This window comes from Carcharhinus amblyrhynchos, chromosome 11 (assembly GCF_965287045.1).
Source record: "Carcharhinus amblyrhynchos chromosome 11, sCarAmb.v2.hapA, whole genome shotgun sequence".
NCBI lineage: Eukaryota > Metazoa > Chordata > Chondrichthyes > Carcharhiniformes > Carcharhinidae > Carcharhinus > Carcharhinus amblyrhynchos.
Genome location: NC_137334.1, coordinates 80,965,243 through 80,986,706, shown reverse-complemented (window position 1 = coordinate 80,986,706; position 21,464 = coordinate 80,965,243). Strand labels below are relative to the sequence as shown.

The window sequence follows — 21,464 nt, the reverse complement described above, 5'->3', positions numbered from 1 at the left end:
TTCTCTTTCGGAGCTTCTGCCCAGGTACAGGAGGAAAATGAGGAAACAAAATAAATAATGCCATTTTCTTTGGAATATTGTTATTATTGTTCCTTTCATGTCCATCCAGTGTTATTTACCATGTCCATCCAGTATTACTTTCAGCCTCCATCCGATGTTATTCCCAGTGCCTTTTCCCATCTGAATCCACTATTATTTAGCACCACAGAATCCCTACAGTGCAGAAGGAGGCCTCAAGTGTGCACCAACTCTCCGGAAGAGCATTCTACCTAGGTCCACCTCTCCTCGTCCTATCCCCATAGCCCCACGTATTTACCCCACTAATTCCCCCTGACCTGCACGTCTCGGGACATTAAGGAACAATTTACCATTGCCGATCTACCTAACCTGCACATCCTTGGACTGTGGCAGGAAACCAAAGCACCCAGACACTGAAAAAATGTGCAAACTCCACACAGACAGTGATCCAAGTCAAGAATTGAACCCAGGTCCCTGGCTCTGTGAGGCAGCGGTGCTAACCACTGTGCCACCATGCCACCCAAGTGTCCATCCAGTGTTATTCCCAGTACCTACGCAGCGTTATTTTGCTTTTGTTGTGACGTCAGAGCGCAGGCTGGCCTCCTGAGGATTTAACTTGCTGGAGGCATTCTGTAGATTTAAATAAATGCTAACAACATGTGTGTTGTGTTTTGCAATCGATGGGTCTTGGTCAAATGAATTAGGGTCTGTGCGGTTTTGAACTTTGCAAAAGAGGTCATTTTAGCTGTCAGCTCGTGAACAAGGGACTGACAATAGCAGAATAAACTGAACACTGTCCACTGCAGAATGGTTCAATTAAAGCAATCTCCATTCCGGTATATGAATCCATTGTGAAAAGAAAAAAAATACTTAATTTATATAGCGTCTTTCACACCCTCAGGAAATCACAAATGCTTTACAGCCAATTAATTGCTTGTGAAAGGTATGCACTGTTGTAATATAGGAAACTACATTGTAAACTTCTGTGCGTAGATGAAAACTAATTGCTTGAAAATAATTCATTCTTCCTTCTTAAATAAAGAGATTAATAAGTTCGTTTTCAGCGTAGATATCAATTGCTACAGTCCGAGACTGTTGCCCAGTGATAGAAAAGCTTAACATTGAACAATAGCAAAATAAACCAGTTTTCGGCATAAAAATGCATCAGTGTGACAGCAAAATCAGACTGGTACTGATATAGAAAGCCTTCAATCTATTTTCTTAAAGACAGCTTATGTAAATATACTGGAGTAAAGTTTGAAGTCTATTTCCCACAACTTTTATTTCAGCAACTCACTGGCAGTAAACTGACTGGCTGTGAGAAAAGGAGAACCAGGGGAACTGCATTGAAAACAAGTCGCTTACTGAGGAAGGGAAATAAAATGGCACTTTTTTCTCTCTCTCTTTGGCTTAAATTCCAGTCTCCTGTCAACTGCCAATGGCTTTCAGTCCTGGAGTCTGCTACCCACATGTGTAGAGCTACAAGCCAAACATTCCTCGCTCATCGGCTGTAATTGCCATCATCAAGAGCGAGTTGTTTTTTTAAAACTGCTTGGATAAGAAGAATTCACTTCGAAAAGATCTCACAGAGCGATTTGAGCTTTATGAGCCCTGCAGAAGTAATAAAGTGCTTTCCTCTCCTCTCTCGCCCCTCTCTCTCTCTCTTGTATTCTCGCCTCTCCACCTACGAATGCTTTGCTGGCCGTTCTTTTTTCCTTCGGCAAGGGTGTTTTCAGACCCACCGATTGGTTTTAACTCGTGCACCGTAAAACTGACAGGACATGTGTAAGCTGTTCTTTTCTATAATGAGGGTGCTTAAAAAGGCAGTAAAGTTCTGGGAAAAGTGTAGCCATAACATGTTAGCAGATGTTGTCACAGGGTACAAGATGAAAGATCGGGAGGAAGGCTGTTTGGACTTGAATGGAGGCAAGATATCACTTCCTGTTCAGGGATTGAAGTTAGGTGTGTGAATCACAAAGCACCACTAGAAAGTAATTAAGTCTTACATTTTGATAGCGCCTTCCCCGATCTCTGGCACTTTGCAGTCACTTAAGTTCTTTTGAAGTGTAGTCACTGTTGTAATGTAGCAGCAGATTTGTACACAGCAAGATCCAATAATCTGCTGTAATGACCAGATAATGAGGGATATGTTGGACGAGGGATAAATATAGACCAAGGCACCTTACCTTTCTTTGAAATAGTACGCAGAATCTGTTGCACCCGTCTGGGAGAGCAGGCAGGGCCTCGATTTAAAAGTGCATACAGCGGCCAGAATTTTACTGGCACGCCTGCCCCAAAATCGGGCAAGCAAGGCTCGCAAAGCAGAATTCTCCGTTGGCCCCAAGTGAGGTCATAAAATACCAGCCAACGTGTTGACACCCACACTCTGGAATGACCCCAGATTCATATGCTCAAATTCATGGAACTTAGAGAATTAAATCTGCAACTTTCTAACTCAGATGTGAATGCAGGACCGACAGAGCAAAGTCTCTTCCTGATATGGGTTTGGTGATAAAACGATGCTCGTAGCTCAGTCATAGCGTCACTCAGCACAGAAACAGGCCCTTCGGCCCACCATGTCAATGCCAACCATCAAATACACCCTGTCTCCTCTCCTCCAGAGAAAACAAACCCAGCCTATCCAGTCTCTCCTCACAGCTGTAACTTTCCAAGCAACATCCTGTTGAATTTCCTCTACACCCTCTCCAGTGTAATCATGTCCTTCTGATAGTGTGACAACCAGAACTGCACGCAATATTTGATCTGTGGCCTAATCAAAATGTTATAGGTTTGTACCAAGATCTCTCTGCTGCTACAATCAATGCCCTGGCTAATGAAAGCAAGCATTCCATATGCCTTCTTCACCGCCCTGTCTACTTGTGCTGCCACCTTCAGGGATCTATGGACCTGTACACCAAGGTCCCTTTGTTCCTCAAAACTCCCTAGAGACCTACCATTTATTGTGTAGATCCTACCATTAATAGACCTCCCAAAATGCATCACCTCGCTATTATCAGGGTTAAATTCCATCTGCCATTGCTCTAAGTGGTGGCCTTTTGTCTTTCAAAGGCCAGCTTGAAATTGAGGCCACAGGTAAATTGAGTATTCATTAATCTTGTCCCTGGTTGAAAATATCAGATGAAGCATCTGTATACTTTAGCTCTCAAAGTTGTATCTAGAAATCCAGTTTGAGGGAAACTTACATGTGATATTTTCCCAACACGTCTGTTAGTACATTGACTTTTGCAGCCTTACTGTGAATTCCTGCTATGTTAAAAGTCTCCTCTGGCTCCAGTAAGAATGAGCTGTTCAAGTCAGTGGCACTTAACCTGTTAACAACACTGTTGGATTGACCGATCCAATACAGAATATGCATCTTCAGTGATAGAAAGTAACAAAGTGAGGGATGAGGAAAGGATATTTGGGCTGATGGATGAATGTACAAGTTGTTCTCTCATGGACACTACCCACCCTATTTAATCGCCAAAGACAATATCCTCAAATCAAACATGACTCCCAAGTTCCCCATCATACTGAAACCTAATGCTTTCCTTGGAATGGCATTCCTATGACCCCATTTCTTGCAAGATCATCATGTTCCACACATCATTCAATCCTGTACTTCCTACTCATTCTTGCGTTTCTTTTCTGATTAGATAGTCATGCAAATCTTCTTCACAGTTGATTGAGATTGCATCAAATTCCTTTGCCAGGAACATGTTCCACATTTCTGATACTTTGTGGAGACAGTAAATTGAATCGAATATGACAGATTGCTTGAAGCTTCTTAATTCGGGATCTCTGCTCTCTGGTTTTGTATTCACAGCCCATGTCAAACAACCTGCTTCTATTGACAATGCCTCTGAGCACTTTGAGGACATAGTTTATCTACTCATTGTCACAAGTAGGCCTACATTAAAACTGCAATGAAGCTACTATGAAAATCCCCTAGTCGCCATACTCCGGTGCCTGTTTGGGTACACTGAGGGACCCAACCAGCATGCCTTTTGGACTGTAGGAGGAAACCAGAGCACCCGGAGGAAACCCATGCAGACTCTGCACAGTGACCCAAGCCGGGAATCGAACCTGGGTCCCTGGCGCCGTGAGGTAGCAGTGCTAACCACTGTGCCACTATGCCGTTCTAACCACTGTGCCATCATGCCACACTGTGCTGCAGGATACAATTTCACAGTCCCCTCTGTAAAGTTTGCAGGCGAGGATGGGGGGTGGGGTTCTAAAATTCTGTGTGTGTTCTTCCTGTCACCTACCTGTCCTCCCTGACCTGGAAACAACTTTAATGGGGTGGTGGGTAGGATGGGTGCAGGTGAGGTAAAAGATTACCCACCCATTTCCTCAGTTGCTGCCTCCCATAGCAGTGATTATAGAACTAGTGGGAGGAGATCAGAGATGGGGGCGAAGCCTGACAAGATAGCCTGCTTGAGCCTCAGGTACCAAAGGGGCAGAGAGTGTGCCTTCTTCAAAGGCCTCTTTCCCAACCAACCCAACCTCTCCCCCAGTCCGGCAGTGCCTGAATTTTGAAATTCTCACCCTTGTTGTGAAACCCCTTGATGGCCACACCCCTCCTTACCTCTGTAACTCGGTCCATCCCTACAATCATAGAGTCATAGAGGTTTACAGTGTGGAAACAGGCCCTTTGGCCCCACTTATCCATGCTGTCCTTTTTTTAAAACCTCGAAGCGTGTCCAAATTGCTTGCATTTGGCCCATATCCCTTTATACCATCTTATCCATGTAACTGTCTAAATGCTTTTTAAAAGACAAAATTGTACCCACCTCTACTATTACCTCTGGCAACTTGTTCCAGACACTCTGTATGAAAAAATTGCCTCTGTGGACACTTTTGTATCTCCCCCTTCTCACCTTAAACCTATGCCCTCTAGTTTTAGATTCCCCTCCCTTTGGGAAAAGATATTGACTTTCTAGCTGATCTGTGCCCCTCATTATTTTATAGACCCCTATAACATCATCCCTCAGACTTCTATGCTCCAGAGAAAAAGGTCCCAGTCTATCAAGCCTCTATTTATAATTCAAACCATCAAGTTCTGGTAGCATCCTAGTAAATTTCTTCTGCAATCTTTCTAGTTTAACAATATCCTTTCTATAATAGGGTGACTAGAATTGCACACAGTATTCCAAGCGTGGCCTTATCAGTGTCTTGTACAACTTCAACAAGATGTCCCAACTCCTGTATTCAATGTCCTGACCAATGAAACCAAGCAAGCTGAATGCCTTCTTCACCACTCTGTCCACCTGTGACTTCACTTCCAAGGAGCTATTAACCTGTACCCCTAGATCTCTTTGCTCTGTAAGTCTCCCCAACATCCTACCATTAACTGCCCTGGTTCAATCTACCAAAATGCATCACCTCGCATTTATCTAAATCCTATGAGATATCTATACTGTTCCAATTGCATTTCTCCAGTTTTGATCACTCCACCACTAGTTGCCTAGACCCTAAACCCTCACCCCACCTGGCCTTTGCAACCTCATTGGAAGCCCATTAAACATCAGCCCATAGCCCAAGCCCAGATACTTGACGCCCTCTGTTGCTAAGTGATTTTTCAGTCTTTATTTTCGTTAAATTCCACCAAACCTTCACCATAAACTTTACAAATGGAACACTGGCAACTATGTTCTGAAAATCCACGTAACTATCAACTGGAATAGCTTCATTCACTCAACCAATTACCTCCAGAAGAAATGCCAACAAATTATTGAAGTGTGACATAATCATCAATGGACTGAAAATTGAATTGGACAGGTTCTGTAAAGATTCCACTGGCAGACCATCCAGGTGGCGAGCTCCAAAATAGCCTGATTGCTACAGAATCCAGGGTGATTACAACTGTTGTGGTTTCTTCACCTTTCATATGCACTTCAGGTGAATCGAGCTCCCCTGAAGTGACTATAACCACCACATTCATGCTTTAGTCCATTTCCAAGGATAACATAAGCATACGTCAGACAATAACCTTGAGAGACTTGAGTGCTGCCTGACAATTATTCTCTCTCCAATTATTCTAACCCCTTGTGGATTGTGACTGTTTTGGGGTGGCACGGTGGCACAGTGGTTAGCACTGCTGCCTTCACTAGGGACCCAGGTTTGATTCTCAGCTTGGGTCACAGTCTGTGCAGAGTCTGCACATTCTCCCCGTGTCTGCATGGGTTTCCTCTGGGTGCTCCGGTTTCCTCCCACAATCTGAAAGACGTGCTGCTTAGGTGTATTGGCCATGCTAAAGTCTCCCTCAGTGTACCCGAACAGGCACCAGAGTGTGGCAACTAGGGGATTTTCACAGTAACTTCATTAATGTAAGCCTACTCGTGACACTAATAAATAAACTTTAAAAACTTTAAACTTTTAGAACTTTAAACTCTCCTGGCCTGCCTCCCAGCTTTCGCTCTCTGTAAATTGAGTCCATCCAAAACTTTGCTGCCTGCATCCAACTCCTGTTCACCCATTACCCCTCTACTTTACATTGACTCCAATCTGGTAGTGTCTGAATTTTCAAAGTCCATCCTTGTTGTGCAAACTCTCAATGGCCATACCCAGCCCTATCTCTGTAACCCGGTCCACTCCTACAATCCCACGAGATATCTGTACTGCTCCAATTCAGGTCTTCGGCCAATTGTGTCTCTCCAATTTTGATTACTCTGCCCCTGGTTGCCTAAATCTTACATTCTAAATTCTCCCATTTATCCATCACTCCCGTTTTCGCTTTCTTAATTTGACACCCAGTCCCAATGCCTTAATTTTAAAATTCTTACGCTTATTTTCAAATTGCCCTGAGGCTTTGTCTTTCCCGATCTCTATAATCTTCCACTGCAGCCCTACACATACCTGCATTTCGCCAACTATGTTCAGCACTTGATTTTAATCAATCCACCATTAATGGGCGAGCTTTGAGTTAACTAGACTTTAAATTCTGGTGATCCTTCCGTGAACCCCTCTCCCTCTCTTTCCTCCCTTAAGATGCTCTTTAAAACCAACCTCTTTGACCAAGCTTTTATTCATCTGTCCGAATATCTTCCCTTGTGTCTTGGTGTCAAATTTTGTTCGACAATGCTCCTTAATGTTTTACTATGTTAAAGGTGCAATATAAATGCAAAATTATGTTTGTTATTGCTGGGCATCTGATCTGTGGTCAATATACTGTAAGCCTATGTTACGGAATCTTTGATCTCAAACTCACAATCTGCTGCAGAGGTACTGGTGATTAGTGTTCCAAAAGCTGGACCCTGTACGATCAAATGCCACATAAAACATCTATGTTTGTGAACCCAGACTAGTAGATTGGATTTCAAACTCTTCTTTTAAAAAGGCAGCAGTTGCTGAATAATCCTGAGTGCTCTAACAGCTAATTAACAACCAATTGAAGATAATCAGTTGAGCTGATAATGTAGCTCATTTACACTTGCTAGAAATGATATACGTTCATACACGGCACCAGTTCTCTGAAACAGAAGGAATATGTCCAAGTTTTGTGTCTTTTTTAATTATCTGGGAGCCTTGGCAAGCCTTGGTTTCCTGTTGCTTTCTTCATGGCCAATAAGAGTCAATTTGCTAACCGGTCAGCACACTGTTCCCCTGTAGTATTAATTGCTGTGATCATTTGAAATATGACATTCTTGCCTTTGGCCTGATGAGTGCAAGATGAAAAGCTTTGGTGATATATCTCTCTTTGCGTCAATGTTCAAATTCTGCGCTGTCAAGAAGCAAACCATTTTGTACCAATTCAGTGGTTGTTTTAAGAATTTTTTTTTTAACCTGAGACAAGTGACCAGCAAAATAAAATCAATTCAGTGTTAACGCTGTGAAGGGTAGTTTTTGTGTGGCAAGCTTTCATCAGAAGCAATATCCGTGGCTTCTGAAGCACTGGACTCCAGATCTGTTGGAGAAATGTTCTTTGAACAAGATTATTTGTGGTAACGAAGGGTCTTCCCTTACTTGCCTGGCATAGCTACAGGCCACCACAGATGGTAGAATGAGAGATGATTGAACTGTCTCTCTTCCTCTCTGCTAACGTGGAAAGGAGAAAAAATCAACAGAAAAAGAGTGAAGGAATTTCCATTGCAAAAATAACTTTAAATATAAAAATTTGGAGCAGGAGGAGGTCATTTGGCCCTTTGAGCCTGTTCTGCCATTCATTATGATCATGGCTGATCATCCAACTCATAGCCGATTCCACTATGCCCCCATATCTTTTGATCTCCTTTGTCCCAGGAGCTATATCTAACTATCTCTTGGAAACATTAAATTTTTGGCCTCAACTAGGTTTCTGTGGTAGTGAATTCCACAGGGTGACTACTCTCTGGATGAAGAAATTTCTCCTCATCTCAGTCCTTAACCATCTAGTCTGCGTCCTCCATCTGTGATCCCTGGTTCTGGACACCCCCACCATCAAGATAATCCTTCCAATTAATACCCGACCAGTAGAAAATTAAATCAATTCCCACAGTGAACAAAAGCTGAGAGAAAGCCATGGGAATTCTAATTAAAAATGAATAAACATTGGGTAATAAAGGAAGTGAAATGAATGTATTTTTACCCATAAGAATGCAACAAGCTGGGGTCAAAACAATGTAGGAACTAGGAGCAGAAGTAGGCAAATTCAACCCTTCGAGCCTGCTCGGCCATTCAATCAGATCATGGCTGATCTCTCCCTTGGTCTCAAATCTGCCTCCCTATCAGCTCCTCATATCCCTTTATCGTTTTCTTTATTAGAGCAAACACGGCACCAGCCTGTTTCTTGATCATAGTTCTTGGTTATATACCTCACTTGACTCTCTCACCTACCAAAGGGCTTCTCCTCCCAACTGCTATGTAACTCAAATGAACCTATAAATCTCTCTTTCTCTCAGTTCTTGAACCAACAGTTGTTCATGCAGTTGCTTCTCAACTGAATCAACTGACCAAGGATAAAGCGCCTTTTCTGATTGGTTGTTTCACAGTAAACCTGCTAGGAGGGGTAGGGGGTGGGGGAGGAGACTGTAGAAGCCAAAGTTCCTCCCATCTCTAATCTTGCTCCTCCAGGCTTGTGAATTTTGTGCCCCGAAGAGTGATAATCTTGTGGAGTAAACTGTCAGGATACAGGATGGGAAGTTGGAATTGACAGTAAAAAGCTCAAAAAAGTGGTTTAATGTATTCCATAGAGCCAAGAGTCCTGGTGAGAAATCAGATAAATGCGGTTGATACCTGAAAAATGGGAAGGGCTGTGAAGCCAGGGAACTGATGTCGTTCCTGAAAGCTCTTTATGTTCCAGTGACGCTGGGAAATTGTACAAAGCTTCACCACAGGCCATTTGGCCTGACAAATCCATGCTATTGTTAATACAGCAGATGAGCCACCTTCCAGTTTCTTTCAAATTTATTTATTAGTGTCACATGTAGCTTACATTCATACTGCAATGAAGTTACTGTGAAAATCCCCTAGTCAGCACACATGTTAAGGTACGCTGAGGGGGAATTTAGCGTGGCCAATGCGCTTAACCAGCACGTTTTTCAGACTGTGGGAGGAAACCGGAGCACCCGGAGGAAACCCACACAGACATGGGGAGAACGTGCAGACTCTGCACAAACAGTGACCCCAAGCTGGGAATTGAACCCGGGTCCCTGGCGCTGTGAGGCAGCAGTGCTAACCACCGTGCCACTGACCACCTTACTTCAACCTATCGTTATATTTTCCTATTCCTTTCCCCCTCATGTAATTATCTACTTTCCCCTTAAATGAATTTATTCAGCCATTCCAAGAGGAACCAGATTTCACATTCTCAGCCGTCTCTGAGGTAAGGAGTTTCTCTTGTAATCCTTGCTGGATTTATTGATGCCCATTTGTGTTTATCTGGAGCTGTTTCTTCTCATTCCAGAAACCATATGTCTGCAAAATTCCTGGTTGTACCAAGCGGTATACAGACCCGAGCTCCCTTCGGAAACACGTGAAGACGGTGCATGGGCCAGATGCCCACGTGACAAAAAAGCAACGCAATGACACCCATCCCAGGCCTCCAGCCCCCAAGGAGGCCGGTGACCACGACGTGGCCATTGGGTCCGGTAACAGAGGGGCCGAGGAAAAGGTCGAGGCAAACAGCACCAGTGGGGGCCTGGATGACTGCCTGCAAGTGAAAACCATCAAAACCGAAAATTCCATGGTAAGTCCAATAGCCATTAGTAGGAGCGGCAATCCGCTAATCAGCGACAGGCAGCAGGAATGTCAGATGATTAACTGCAAAACTCTAATATAATTAGATTTGCCAAAGTCAGTATTACAGCGTCATGCGGTACAGAATCAGCTCATTATGCCCGTGCATGCTAATTAACATCAATCCAAGAATAAAACATGATTAGTAAAGATATTTGTTTACCGTAATAGATAAACTGAAAAAGTCAATCGATATCCATTAATAAGATTTGTACACATGTAAATTATTGCTCATATTCAACCTCCAGTTGATGCTTTGATACTTCTAACCTTGACTCTTTCAACCTCTAACTTCTAGACTACATAAAATGTAGGGATGCAAAACATTGCATTGTCAAAATGTATTTAAATATTGAACCTAATTTATGTGATGGGATTGGGGATTTAAACCCTTTTATGTACTGTAGATTGCAGCATGTAAATTGATCCGGTGTATAAGACGACACTCCTTTTTTTCAAACCAAAATTCAGGTTTGGGCCTATACTCAATGTATAAGTCAACCACCAACCTCCTCCTCCCTCCCGCATTATGAGTTGGCCTCAACTTTTCAGCTCAGAGTATGTGTGATATACTCGTATTAAAAGTTAATACATGGGATCATGCAATTGATACGGGCCCTGTTGCCAGGGAGATGGTCAGAAATATAAGATACACCCACATGGAGTGGACCATGGCAATCAGCGACCAGAAATTGGTCCTCCTGCACCAACACTGGCGGTTCACATTTTATATTTGGTGTATATGCCAATCCCCATCTTTGGAAGGACTTTTTAAGCATAATTGCTTGATTTACTGTGATCCACCATGAATTGGCTTGGATTTACTGGTTCATGTCATCAACACAACTCATACTTTTTCTTTTTTTCACAGAAGTGTACAGTCAGGAATTGGGGCTGGATTCTGCCTGGCTCCTGTGTTTGGATGTTACCCAGGAAAGGCTCCACTCAACTCAGTTGAGTGGAGCCTTTCCAGGGTGGTATCCAAACATAGGAGCCAGGAAGAATCCAGCCCCGATTCCTGACTGTATGCTCCTGTGAAAAAAAGAAAAGGGATCTTTGCCTTTGGATCCAGGGCAGATGCTGCCTGTTCTTTGCCTTTTACCGAAGATTTGGCTGAATGTTGGGCTCAAAGCTGACAATCTGTGGCCATGCCTCCAAACGGGTGTCCCATGTCTGGATGAGGTGCGAGGGGAACCAAGTCCCTCGCCCACCTATGGACATAGGCATTCTGCCCCTTAGGGGAAGCTCCATAAATACAGAGGCCTAGTAAAGGACTGGAGACTTGGGTAATGGAGCACCCCCCTATTAAGGAGGACAATTTGGCCATTCAAATGCTCAAAGGAAATAAGGTAAGAGCTTTGTCAAATGTCAGTGCAGGACATCTGGAAAGTGTGTCAGCGATGTTGCAGTTTTGATCTGGGACTGATCATGCTCTTCATTCCTCTTACAAAAAAAAACGCAAATGTCAAACTAATCCGCCATTATTCTTTACTAACCTACTAACAATGTCTCCTCCTTTTCTTCTGCTGCTGACTCCTGGGTGTGTTGCTATGTTTGCTGCCCCAATGTTCTTTCCTTCCTGACTGTACCTTCCTAAGGACAGTCGGTACTAAGGTGAGCAAAGTAAAGGTTTTCTTAAGCTGCAATCTGGCCTGCTTTATGACTGTACTGAGCATGTTCCTTTATCATTGATGACACTCTGTTGTAAATGCCGGTGTATCTGTGGCATTGAGGCTGGGATGAGCAGCTTCTCAGTTGGGGTACGGAGCAACATTTTTGAAATTGTTTTGCATTAGCGTCTGCAATCTGTGACAGCTGAAGGGTATTATTTAAGAAAAAAAGAGATTCAAAATGGATTTAAATATTTCTTTGAAATGGAGTTCTTCGATTTGCCTGTACAAAAAAAATCTAAGCAGTAAGCATAATTTGTTACAGTGCTTTGAGAAGAAATGAGACGTGGAACAGTTGGAATTAAAGTGTAAATATGGCACACATTATCTAAACAACTTATAGAAATACAGTTTGTAAGCATGAAGCTGTGCTTTGATTCCACTCAAAGTCCCTCATTTCAATCCTAGCCAAATACAGAACACATCCCAATTTTCAGACCACATTATATAAAGTCCTTTGCTGTAAGATTGTGCAGTGCGCATTTACAAATTGTTGACCATTACTTAAAAGACCTAACCGCAGCCACCAGATAGAGATTTGCACACCAGGTTTGATAACGTTTGCAATTCCTCACATTCCGATACATGACACAAGTATGCTGTTTATACAAGGCTGCTTTAAGTAAGTATCAACAGGAAATCTATTTACAATAAGGGCGAAATGGATGGAATAGTACAGCACAAAAGAGACCATTCCGACTGCCGTGTTCTTTCATGTCTGTCGTGTCAAATTCTTTGGACTCTGGAATAGTTCCTACAGATTGGAGGGTAGTTAATGTAAGCCCGCTTTTCAGAAAGCGAAGTAGAGAGAAAACAGGAACTATAGACCAGTGAGCCGAATGCTGGTACTGGGGAAGTTGCTAGAGTCCATTATCAAGGATTTCATAAATCGGCATTTGGAAGGCAGTGCAATAACCAGACAAAGTCAGCACGGATTTACAAAAGGGAAATCATGCTTGATAAATCTATTGGAATTTTTTGAGGATGTAACTAGCAGAGTTGACCGAGGAGAACCAGTGGATGTGGCTTATTTAGATTTTCAGAAGGCTTCCAACAAGGTCTCACATAACAGACTACTTTATAAATTTAAAGTGCATGGGATTGCAGGAAATGGATAGAAAACTGGTTCTCGGATAGGAAGCAAAGAGTTGGCATAAATGGGCCTTTTTCTGATTGGCAGTCAGTAACTAGTAGGGTCCCTCAGGGATCTGTGCTAGGACCCCAACTGTTCATATTATATATTAATAATTTAGATGAGGGAACTGAACATATTATCTCCAGATTTGCAGATGGTACAAAGTTGGATGGGAGGTGAGCTGTGAGGAGGGAGCAGAGATGCATCAGCGTGACTTGGGCAGGCTGAGTTTGTGGGCATATGCATGGCAGATGCAGTATAATATGGATAAATGTGAGGTTATCCACTTAGGTAGCAATAATAAGAAGACAGATTCTTATATGAATATATGTAAATTGAAAGAGGTGGATATTCAACCACACTACTCATGCCAACCCATGCTCCCCACCCACTTCAAGACCTTTTATAGACCCTATGCCAACTTACTGCCAACACATGAGACCCACTCATCAACATAATCCATTATAGCCTCAGTGCCAACTTGGTGAAACTCATGCCAAGCCATGTCTCCCACTCCTTTGCCCTTAGACCCTTCATGTCAACACCACCCAATACATACAACAGGCTGACCTCAGGGGCCCTGCTGAAATGAAATACATTTTAAATATCTATTACAGTATTCAATATATAAAATATCTCATTCATGAAAGTCCATTCAATACATTTGGATACCCTCAAGTAATTAATACTTTATAAAAACAAACATTTGTATTCATAACCCTATATCAAAGAGACTTATCATTTAATAATCTCTGAGATGTCAATCAAACATGAACTTAAACCCTCCCCCATGCTAATTATATATTGTGGAAAGCAGTCAAGCGGTAATATTATTATGATATCACTTAGCGTTATGTCAATGAACAGCTAATGATACTGTGAAAACATCATTTATTCGCAGACACAGGCAGGCATTTCTAACAATTCTAAAGGTCAGGGGATTTAACTAACTTGACAGCATGACAATTCTATATACCTTCTTTGCCCCTCAAGAGCATTAACATTTCCATCATAAAGTTGTGGAGGTGGAGGCGATTCATCGAGTGAAAATTGGGTTCCCATTGGAAATATTCATACTTATAATGATAGTCAAAATGCTGCATTGTTTAAAATCAGTTCGGGCTTTCTTTCTGAAAATCATAGCACCCCATAGTTAATAAATAAAAATGATCGCATTGGGAAGGAATTATGGGAAAGAGAGTAGTTACAACATGGAACTTGCTACAACCTGGAATAGTTGAGGTGAATGGTACAGAGACATTCAAGAGGAACAGAGAGAGAAAGGACTAGAAGGATATGTTGATAGAGTTGGATGAAGCATAAAAACTGGCAAGGACCGAGTGGGCTGAATGGCCTGTTCCTGTGCTGTAAACATTTTGTAAGGGGAATATCTTTTCCCTCACAAAGGAATAAGGCTTCAGATAATTGCCATTAAATTGTTGCTGCAATGCAATAATTTGTTTGATGTAAGTTTCATAGTTATGTCTTGAGTGTTTACTCAATGTAATACAAGGTCTGGTAAACACTGTAAGACTCTGAGCTTGTGCATATGAGGCCAATTTCAGGGACCCTTCAACTCCCTGACTTTTCTTCCACCCTGTATCCACAAGCCGCTGAGCTAGAACTGGGAGGTGGATCAGGCGGGTGGCACGGGGAGCCAGCCTGGGTCAGTTGCCACCAAGTACACAAACCCCACATTCTAAAAGCTGATGTCCGCTGTGAAAGCTTCAATACGTTGACACGCTAGTGACAATGTTTATGAATCGCACAGACATTCCCTAAGGTATTACTGCTAAGAAAAATATGTTATGTTCCTGCCCCCAATTCTTACCTTTTACCCAACACTTGATAATCGTTAAAACTATCGCTGGCATTGTGAAAAGAGAGAGTACTTTTCACCTCCTCCATTCCACCCCCAACTTGTCCCACCCCTACCCCTGCAATTCAAAACTCTTCCATTGTGTTTGCACTGGGATAGATTAGTACAACCTTTGGGGAGAGAAGCTACCCAGTGGCTTCGATGTATCTTTAAAGCATGTTAATATTTTATAACATTGCATTTTAAAACATGCCTTCCAGTTAATGACTTGATCAGAAGTTACCCATCATTTTGCTTATGGTCTAGTGTATAACAACAACTCATGTTCACAAAGCGCCTGTAAGAGAGTAAAACACCCGAAGGCATCTAAGGTGTCAAGGCTCCAACATGCACATTGAAAAGTCTGGAGTGTGATTAGATGTCTATGCTGAGATCATCAATCCCAGCTAGTGAGCTGAAAGTGGCCTGAACATCGCTGTTTTCACCTTAATTACCATTATAGTTTCTAAAGAGCTTTGGGATGTCCTGAGATGGTGAGAGACACTACATGAACGAATCACAGAATCCCTACAGTGCAGAAAAGGCCATTTGGCCCATCACATCTGCACCGACTCTCTGACAAGGGTATCCTACCCAGGCCCTCTCCCCCACCCTACCCCTGTAACCCCACGCATTTATCCCGACAATCCATCTGAATTACACCTCTTAGGACACCAAGGGGTAATTTAGCATGGCTGATCAACCTAACCTGCACATCCCTGGACTGTGGGAGGAAACCCGTGCAGGCATGGGGAGAATGTGCAAACTGCACACAATCACCCAAAACCAGAATTGAACCCGGGTCCCTGGCGCAGTGAGGCAGCAGTGCTGACCATTGTGCCAGCATGCTGCCACCAATAAGGTCAGTGGTTCAATTCTTAAAGTATACTGAGTTAGTTGTGGGCAGTTCCAGAAGCTCCAGGTGTGAGCTGCAGCATCCCCTGATCAATGAAGAGAAAACTCACTCAGGATATTTGCTGCTCCTCGTGCCACACTGATTTGGATGTCATGTGAGGACAGGATCCCACTTTGCTATAATGTCCTTCATAAGTGGGGACGAAAGGTTTCACTCACTGTGAAAACTCACAAAAGAGAAATGCTCATTGGATGAGATAGTTGAGGACGATCGTTGCTTCCAATCACTTCAGAAATGGAAGGATACAACTTCTTCAAATAATTGATTTGATTTGATTTGATTTATTATTGTCACATGTATTGTGTGTAGTGAAAAGTATTGTTTCTTGTGTGCTATCCAGACAAAGTATACCATTCATAGAGAAGAAAAGGAGAGAGTGCAGAATGTAGTGTTACAGTCATAGATAGGGTGTAGAGAAAGCCGTATTACCACATTGCAAACTTTGAAGGTAATACCACACCCAGTTGTGTGGTCTCGTTGTTGCCTGTGGATTTTACATTGGATCTCTGAAAGAATCTGTTCTTTATTTTTCACCTCAGATGTATCAGTCCAGCCCTGGTGGCCAATCTTCATGCAGCAGTGAACCATCGCCACTTGGCAGCACCAACAACAATGACAGTGGAGTAGAAATGAACATCAACAGTGGAGGTAGCCTGGGAGATTTGACTGCCTTAGATGATTCCCCAATTGTGGACTCCACTGTTTCATCTGGAACTTCAGCAATCAGCCTTCAGTTGAGAAAGAACATGACAGCACCCCAAAGACTTGAGCAACTCAAGAAAGAAAAATTGAAGCAGGTTAGAGATATTCCTTCATGGGCAAACCCAGTGCCACCAGTCAAGAACACCAAACTGCCTCTCATTCCTATGAATGGTAAGTAGCTTTTCCAACCTTGGCCAGATAGTTCGTCTCTCTGTAGCTTTTTTATGTGGTAAGGATCTGCTTGGTTAAATATTTACACAGGCTGGGATTTTCCACACAAGCGTGTTTTGCGGCGGTAAAAGCGGCACGCATTAGCCAGCAGCAGGATCTTCCAGTCCCGCTGCTGTCAACGATTTTCCCCTTGTGTAGCACCCTCTACCCTTGAGGAAATACGGCAGGGGGGTTCGTCATCAGCAGTACTGAAAGATCCTACCAACAGGAACAGCCGGAAAAATTAGGCCCTAGAATTTACGGCACAGGAACGGGCCATTTGGCTCAACTGATCTGTGTTTGCTGCCCTGGTCCTACTTGGCCTGGCCATATTGTGAGACCCCTAATGTTCTAAGCAGCACGGTGGCACTGCAGCTAACACCACTGCCCCACAGCACCAAGGACCCGGGTTCAATTCTGGCTTCGGGTGATTATCTGTGTGGAGTTTGCACGTTCTCCCCGTCTCTGTGTGGATTTCCTCCTGGTGCTCCTGTTTCCTCCCACAGTCCAAAGGTGTGCAGGTTAGGTAGACTGACCATGCTAAATTGTCCCTCGGTGTCAGGGTAAATACATGGGGTTACGGGATAGGGCCCGGGTGGGATTGTTGTCATTGCAGGCTCGATATGCCAATGCATATTGGCACTGTAAGGATTCTGTGACCTTTATTGCAAAGGGGGGGGTCAAGTACAAGAATAAAGAGGTTTTGCTACTCAGGGCTTTGGTAACACCACATGTGAAATCCTGTGGGAAGTTCTGATCTCCATATTTAATGAGTCTACGATTCTATTCCTTTCTCCCCCGTGTTCTTATCTAGTTTCACTTTTGTCGAGCATGAGTTTAATGGATATTTTATGTATTTTTAGGAGCTTCACTGGAGAATTCAAGTACTGGTGGTTCCACTGCTGTGTTGCCTAACCCTAGAATAATGGAACTGTCCAACAGTGAGATCACAGTTTTGAATCAACTGAATGAGCGCCGTGACAGTGCCACCAGCACGATCAGCTCAGCTTACACCGTCAGCCGCAGATCATCTGGCATTTCCCCTTACTTTTCCAGCCGCCGTTCCAGCGAGGCCTCTCACATGGGCGGCCGTCCGAATAACATCAGCTCCGCCGACTCTTATGACCCCATCTCCACCGACCTATCGCGGAGGTCCAGTGAGGTCAGTTACTGCGGCGGCCTACTCAACCTCACGCCGGCTGAGCAGTACAGGCTGAAGGCCAAATATGCCGCGGCAACCGGCGGACCACCGCCCACGCCCCTGCCAAACATGGAACGCATGAGCCTGAAGGCAAGAATGTCTCTGCTGGGCGAAGGCTCCAACTCCATGTACCCTCCCTTTCCCCCTCCCGCCGCTCAAAGGCGATGTAGTGATGGCGTCCCACGTGGCTACGGCACGGCGGCGCTCAGGCCCCATGAGGTAGTCGGCAACGCCACCAGGCGGGCAAGCGACCCGGTGAGGCGGACAGCGGTGGATCCCCTGTCGCTTCCCAGGGTGCAGCGCTTCAACAGCATGAACAACATGAACCCGCTGCCGTTACCGCCAGCGATGGACAGGCGACACTACGGCCTTCAAAACCCTGCCCGTTCGGACGGGAGCCTCCACAGGTGCGCCTACTCGCCTAGGCCACCCAGCATCAGTGAGAACATCGTCATGGAAACGATAGCCGGCGAGATCGACGCTCAAGCCGTGGAGGATGACATCATGTTGCCCGATGACGTGGTGCAGTACATCAATTCTCAGGAAAATCGATTGGCCCAGGATAATAATTTGCTAAATTACTCCGGCCCCCAAATGCAGGGTTTCCAGGAGAACATGGGCATGCAGAATCAAAACATGTACACCCAGCGCGGAATGGCAATGGTGGATAGTAACATGAATCAGTCAAGTTCTATGATGACGCAATGCCAGATGAGTCCAGGGAGTCAACCGTACCAGGGATCATCTAACATGAGCAAGAACAGCATGCCAGTCCAGTGGAATGAAGTAAGCTCGGGTACAGTCGACGCAATTCCCGACCAAACAAAGCAGCAGTTCTCGCGGTCAAACCTGGCAGTGGTTCATCAGAAGCAGATGTTTGACCAGTATCAGAACCTCAGCTCTCCTCAGCAGACTGTGACGATGAACCAGAGCGAGATGGCTCTGTCGCAGCAGGGTTTGATGCAAAGAGGTGTCGGCATGAACGGGCAAAGGATGAACTACATGCAGCAGCAGATGAGCATGTGCCAGAACGCTAATCAGCCCCTCAGCCCGCACCAGACTTTTAATCAGCCCAACCAAATGCTTAGTCCCAGTGTCGCCAGCCGGACCCTAAGCAATATGCCAGCCAACAACATCATGGGCTCGCCTGCGCCAACAGGTACACAAGAATTTAAGCAGATGGCAATGATGCAGAGCAAAGACGCGGCGATCAAAAACTACGTACAAGCCCAGCAGGCGCGCACACAGATTCATCAACAAATGAGTGCCGCAAATGAGATGCCAGTGATGATGAGTGGTTGCCGTGGGAGAGAGGCACCAGGGCAGAGCATGCATATCGCAAGCCAACAGAACTTTGGATCTCACGTCCAGCCCGGTAGAAATCCCGATTGTAACCCCTTTGCTGCTCACGGGGGTTTAGGCCAAGCGAGTTCCCAAGTCAGCCCGAACCAGCAGAACTTTAACCAAGCGGGGCAAAACGTCATGAATTCCGTCGGGCACAACTTAAGTCGCGGAATGATGCAGCCGCACCCTCCCCAGGGTCCGAATCCACTGGGGAGGCAGCACGGCCTGATGAACTCTTTAAACGTGCAACAGCAAAGCTATTTGCAGAACCCACTCCAGATGAACGGCATGAGCCCTGGGCACGGACAATCCGAAATAAGCCACAATCAGCCGGGTAATCAGCTCTCGATGCAGCCTCAGCAGTGTAATAATAACGACGCTTCAGACAGCAACTTGATGTTTTACTCCGGTCAGATCCACATGTACGAACAAAATGGCAACTTTGGTGGCCAAATGGACTGTGCTGTCCAGCAGCAACAGCGCATGCAAGGTGTCAAAGCTACGTCAATGGCCTCGCCAGGCGCCAACCAAGTATCAAGTACTGTAAACTCCCACAGTCTAGAGCACGCACAGATAGATTTTGATGCTATCATGGATGACGGTGACCATTCTAGCTTGATGTCAGGCACATTGAGCCCCAGTATTTTGCAGAACCTCTCCCAAAATTCCTCACGTCTCACAACTCCCCGGAATTCTCTGACGCTGCAGCCCATTCCAGCCGGGTTGACTAATATGGCAATAGGAGACATGAGCTCTATGTTGACTACCTTGGCTGAGGAGAATAAATTTCTTAACATGATGTCTTAAAATGTTCAAGAACAGTGAGGAGCATTTCCAGTTTTAGATTCCAGCAGCTTCAAAGCGCGATGGTTTAAAAAAAAACAGTAACAACCCAAGAGAAAGCGATTTTTTTTTATAGACTTTGTATTTTAATGTATAAAAAGAAACCTTTATTCTGCAGAAAGAGAATTAGGACATTTTACAAAAGCTTATATATTTGTGAATAGCAATTTCTTGCTGTGTTTCGAAGAAATAGCTGGTGGATTGACAAGTTACATCAAGAGGTGTGTTATTTGAAACGGGAATCCTGGTTTTATTTGTTGCAAAGCACTGATATTGTATATTAGACTCAACAGGCATGGGCGCAACCAAACATTGCCCAGTCCTTATAAATAGTAGATGTGTGCTTCCTTGTATTTCATTGATGTGGACTCCCCAGTGTGTATTAATTCATTCATTGTCATTGAAAAGTGTTTTAGTTTGGCTCAGTGAAAGAACAAAAGGCACACTGATAGATACCATCAAAGCCATATTGTATACTGCTTCCTTTTGCGAGTTTAGCTCTTAAATATCCCACATTTGGTAAAATATCATTATAAAACCCCAGGGCAATACGGACTCAATCGTTTGTGGACATTGTTCGTTGTAAATGGTACGGCACGGAAAAGCAAGGATTTCCCATATCATAGCATCAAGAAGTGCCTTACTATGTCATGTTATTTTCAAATAGTGAAGGCCGTTTTATTCAGTTTAAGACATTTTGGAAACAGTTTCCGGCAATTTGCTTGTAATATGGCAGCGCTATCGGTACTATCCTAGTTAACATTGCAGTGTTTAAATGAAAATAGTTTCAATATGTGTGAGAATTATTGTGAAAGATATGCAAAGCATCTTTTCAATATATATGAGCTGAAACGTGTTCTTTGTTGTGCGTTCTTAGTGCAAAAAGCATCTCATGTAAAGAATTTTGGACACCCATCCCAGTCTGTAAATATACAACATGTTAAAAATGTGTTTTGAATAAGAACGCCAATCTGACTATTTTTGATCAACATGTAGCCCTGGACATTTCCTGTAACCGATTCCTCTCAGCACACAGAATAGATCTAGTGATCTAAATGTATATACACTTTTTGTACAATAACAAACTTTTCTTTAATAAAAGCAACATTGAATGTACATAACTTGTCTTGATTTAAATCGTAATGTAAGGAGAGCAGATGGTGTTTTTTTTTATTCATTTGTGCGACTCAGGCATCGCTAGCTGGGTCAGCAATAAGTGCCCATCCTTACTTGCCCAAGGGCAGTTGAGAGCCATCTGTAGTTCTGGAGTCACATGTAGGCCAGACTGGGTAAGGATGGCAGATTTCCTTCCCGAAAGGATATTAAAGGAACCAGGTGGGTTTTTCTGACAA

At 43.9% G+C, this 21,464-nt stretch overlaps 1 protein-coding gene across 2 annotated transcripts in view; it reads left to right on the top strand.

Annotated features, from left to right (window-relative positions):
* gli2a (GLI family zinc finger 2a) overlaps positions 1–21,219 on the top strand; it is a 405,780-nt gene extending 384,561 nt beyond the window's left edge. For both annotated transcript variants that reach the window (XM_080199475.1, XM_080199476.1), the window contains 3 exons: positions 9,902–10,183; positions 16,352–16,685; positions 17,588–21,219. In XM_080199475.1, coding sequence (XP_080055601.1) covers positions 9,902–10,183; positions 16,352–16,685; positions 17,588–20,076 — 3,105 coding nt within the window. In that variant the 3' untranslated portion in view covers positions 20,077–21,219. The remainder of the gene's footprint in view (positions 1–9,901; positions 10,184–16,351; positions 16,686–17,587) is intronic.
* Positions 21,220–21,464: the final 245 nt, after the last annotated feature.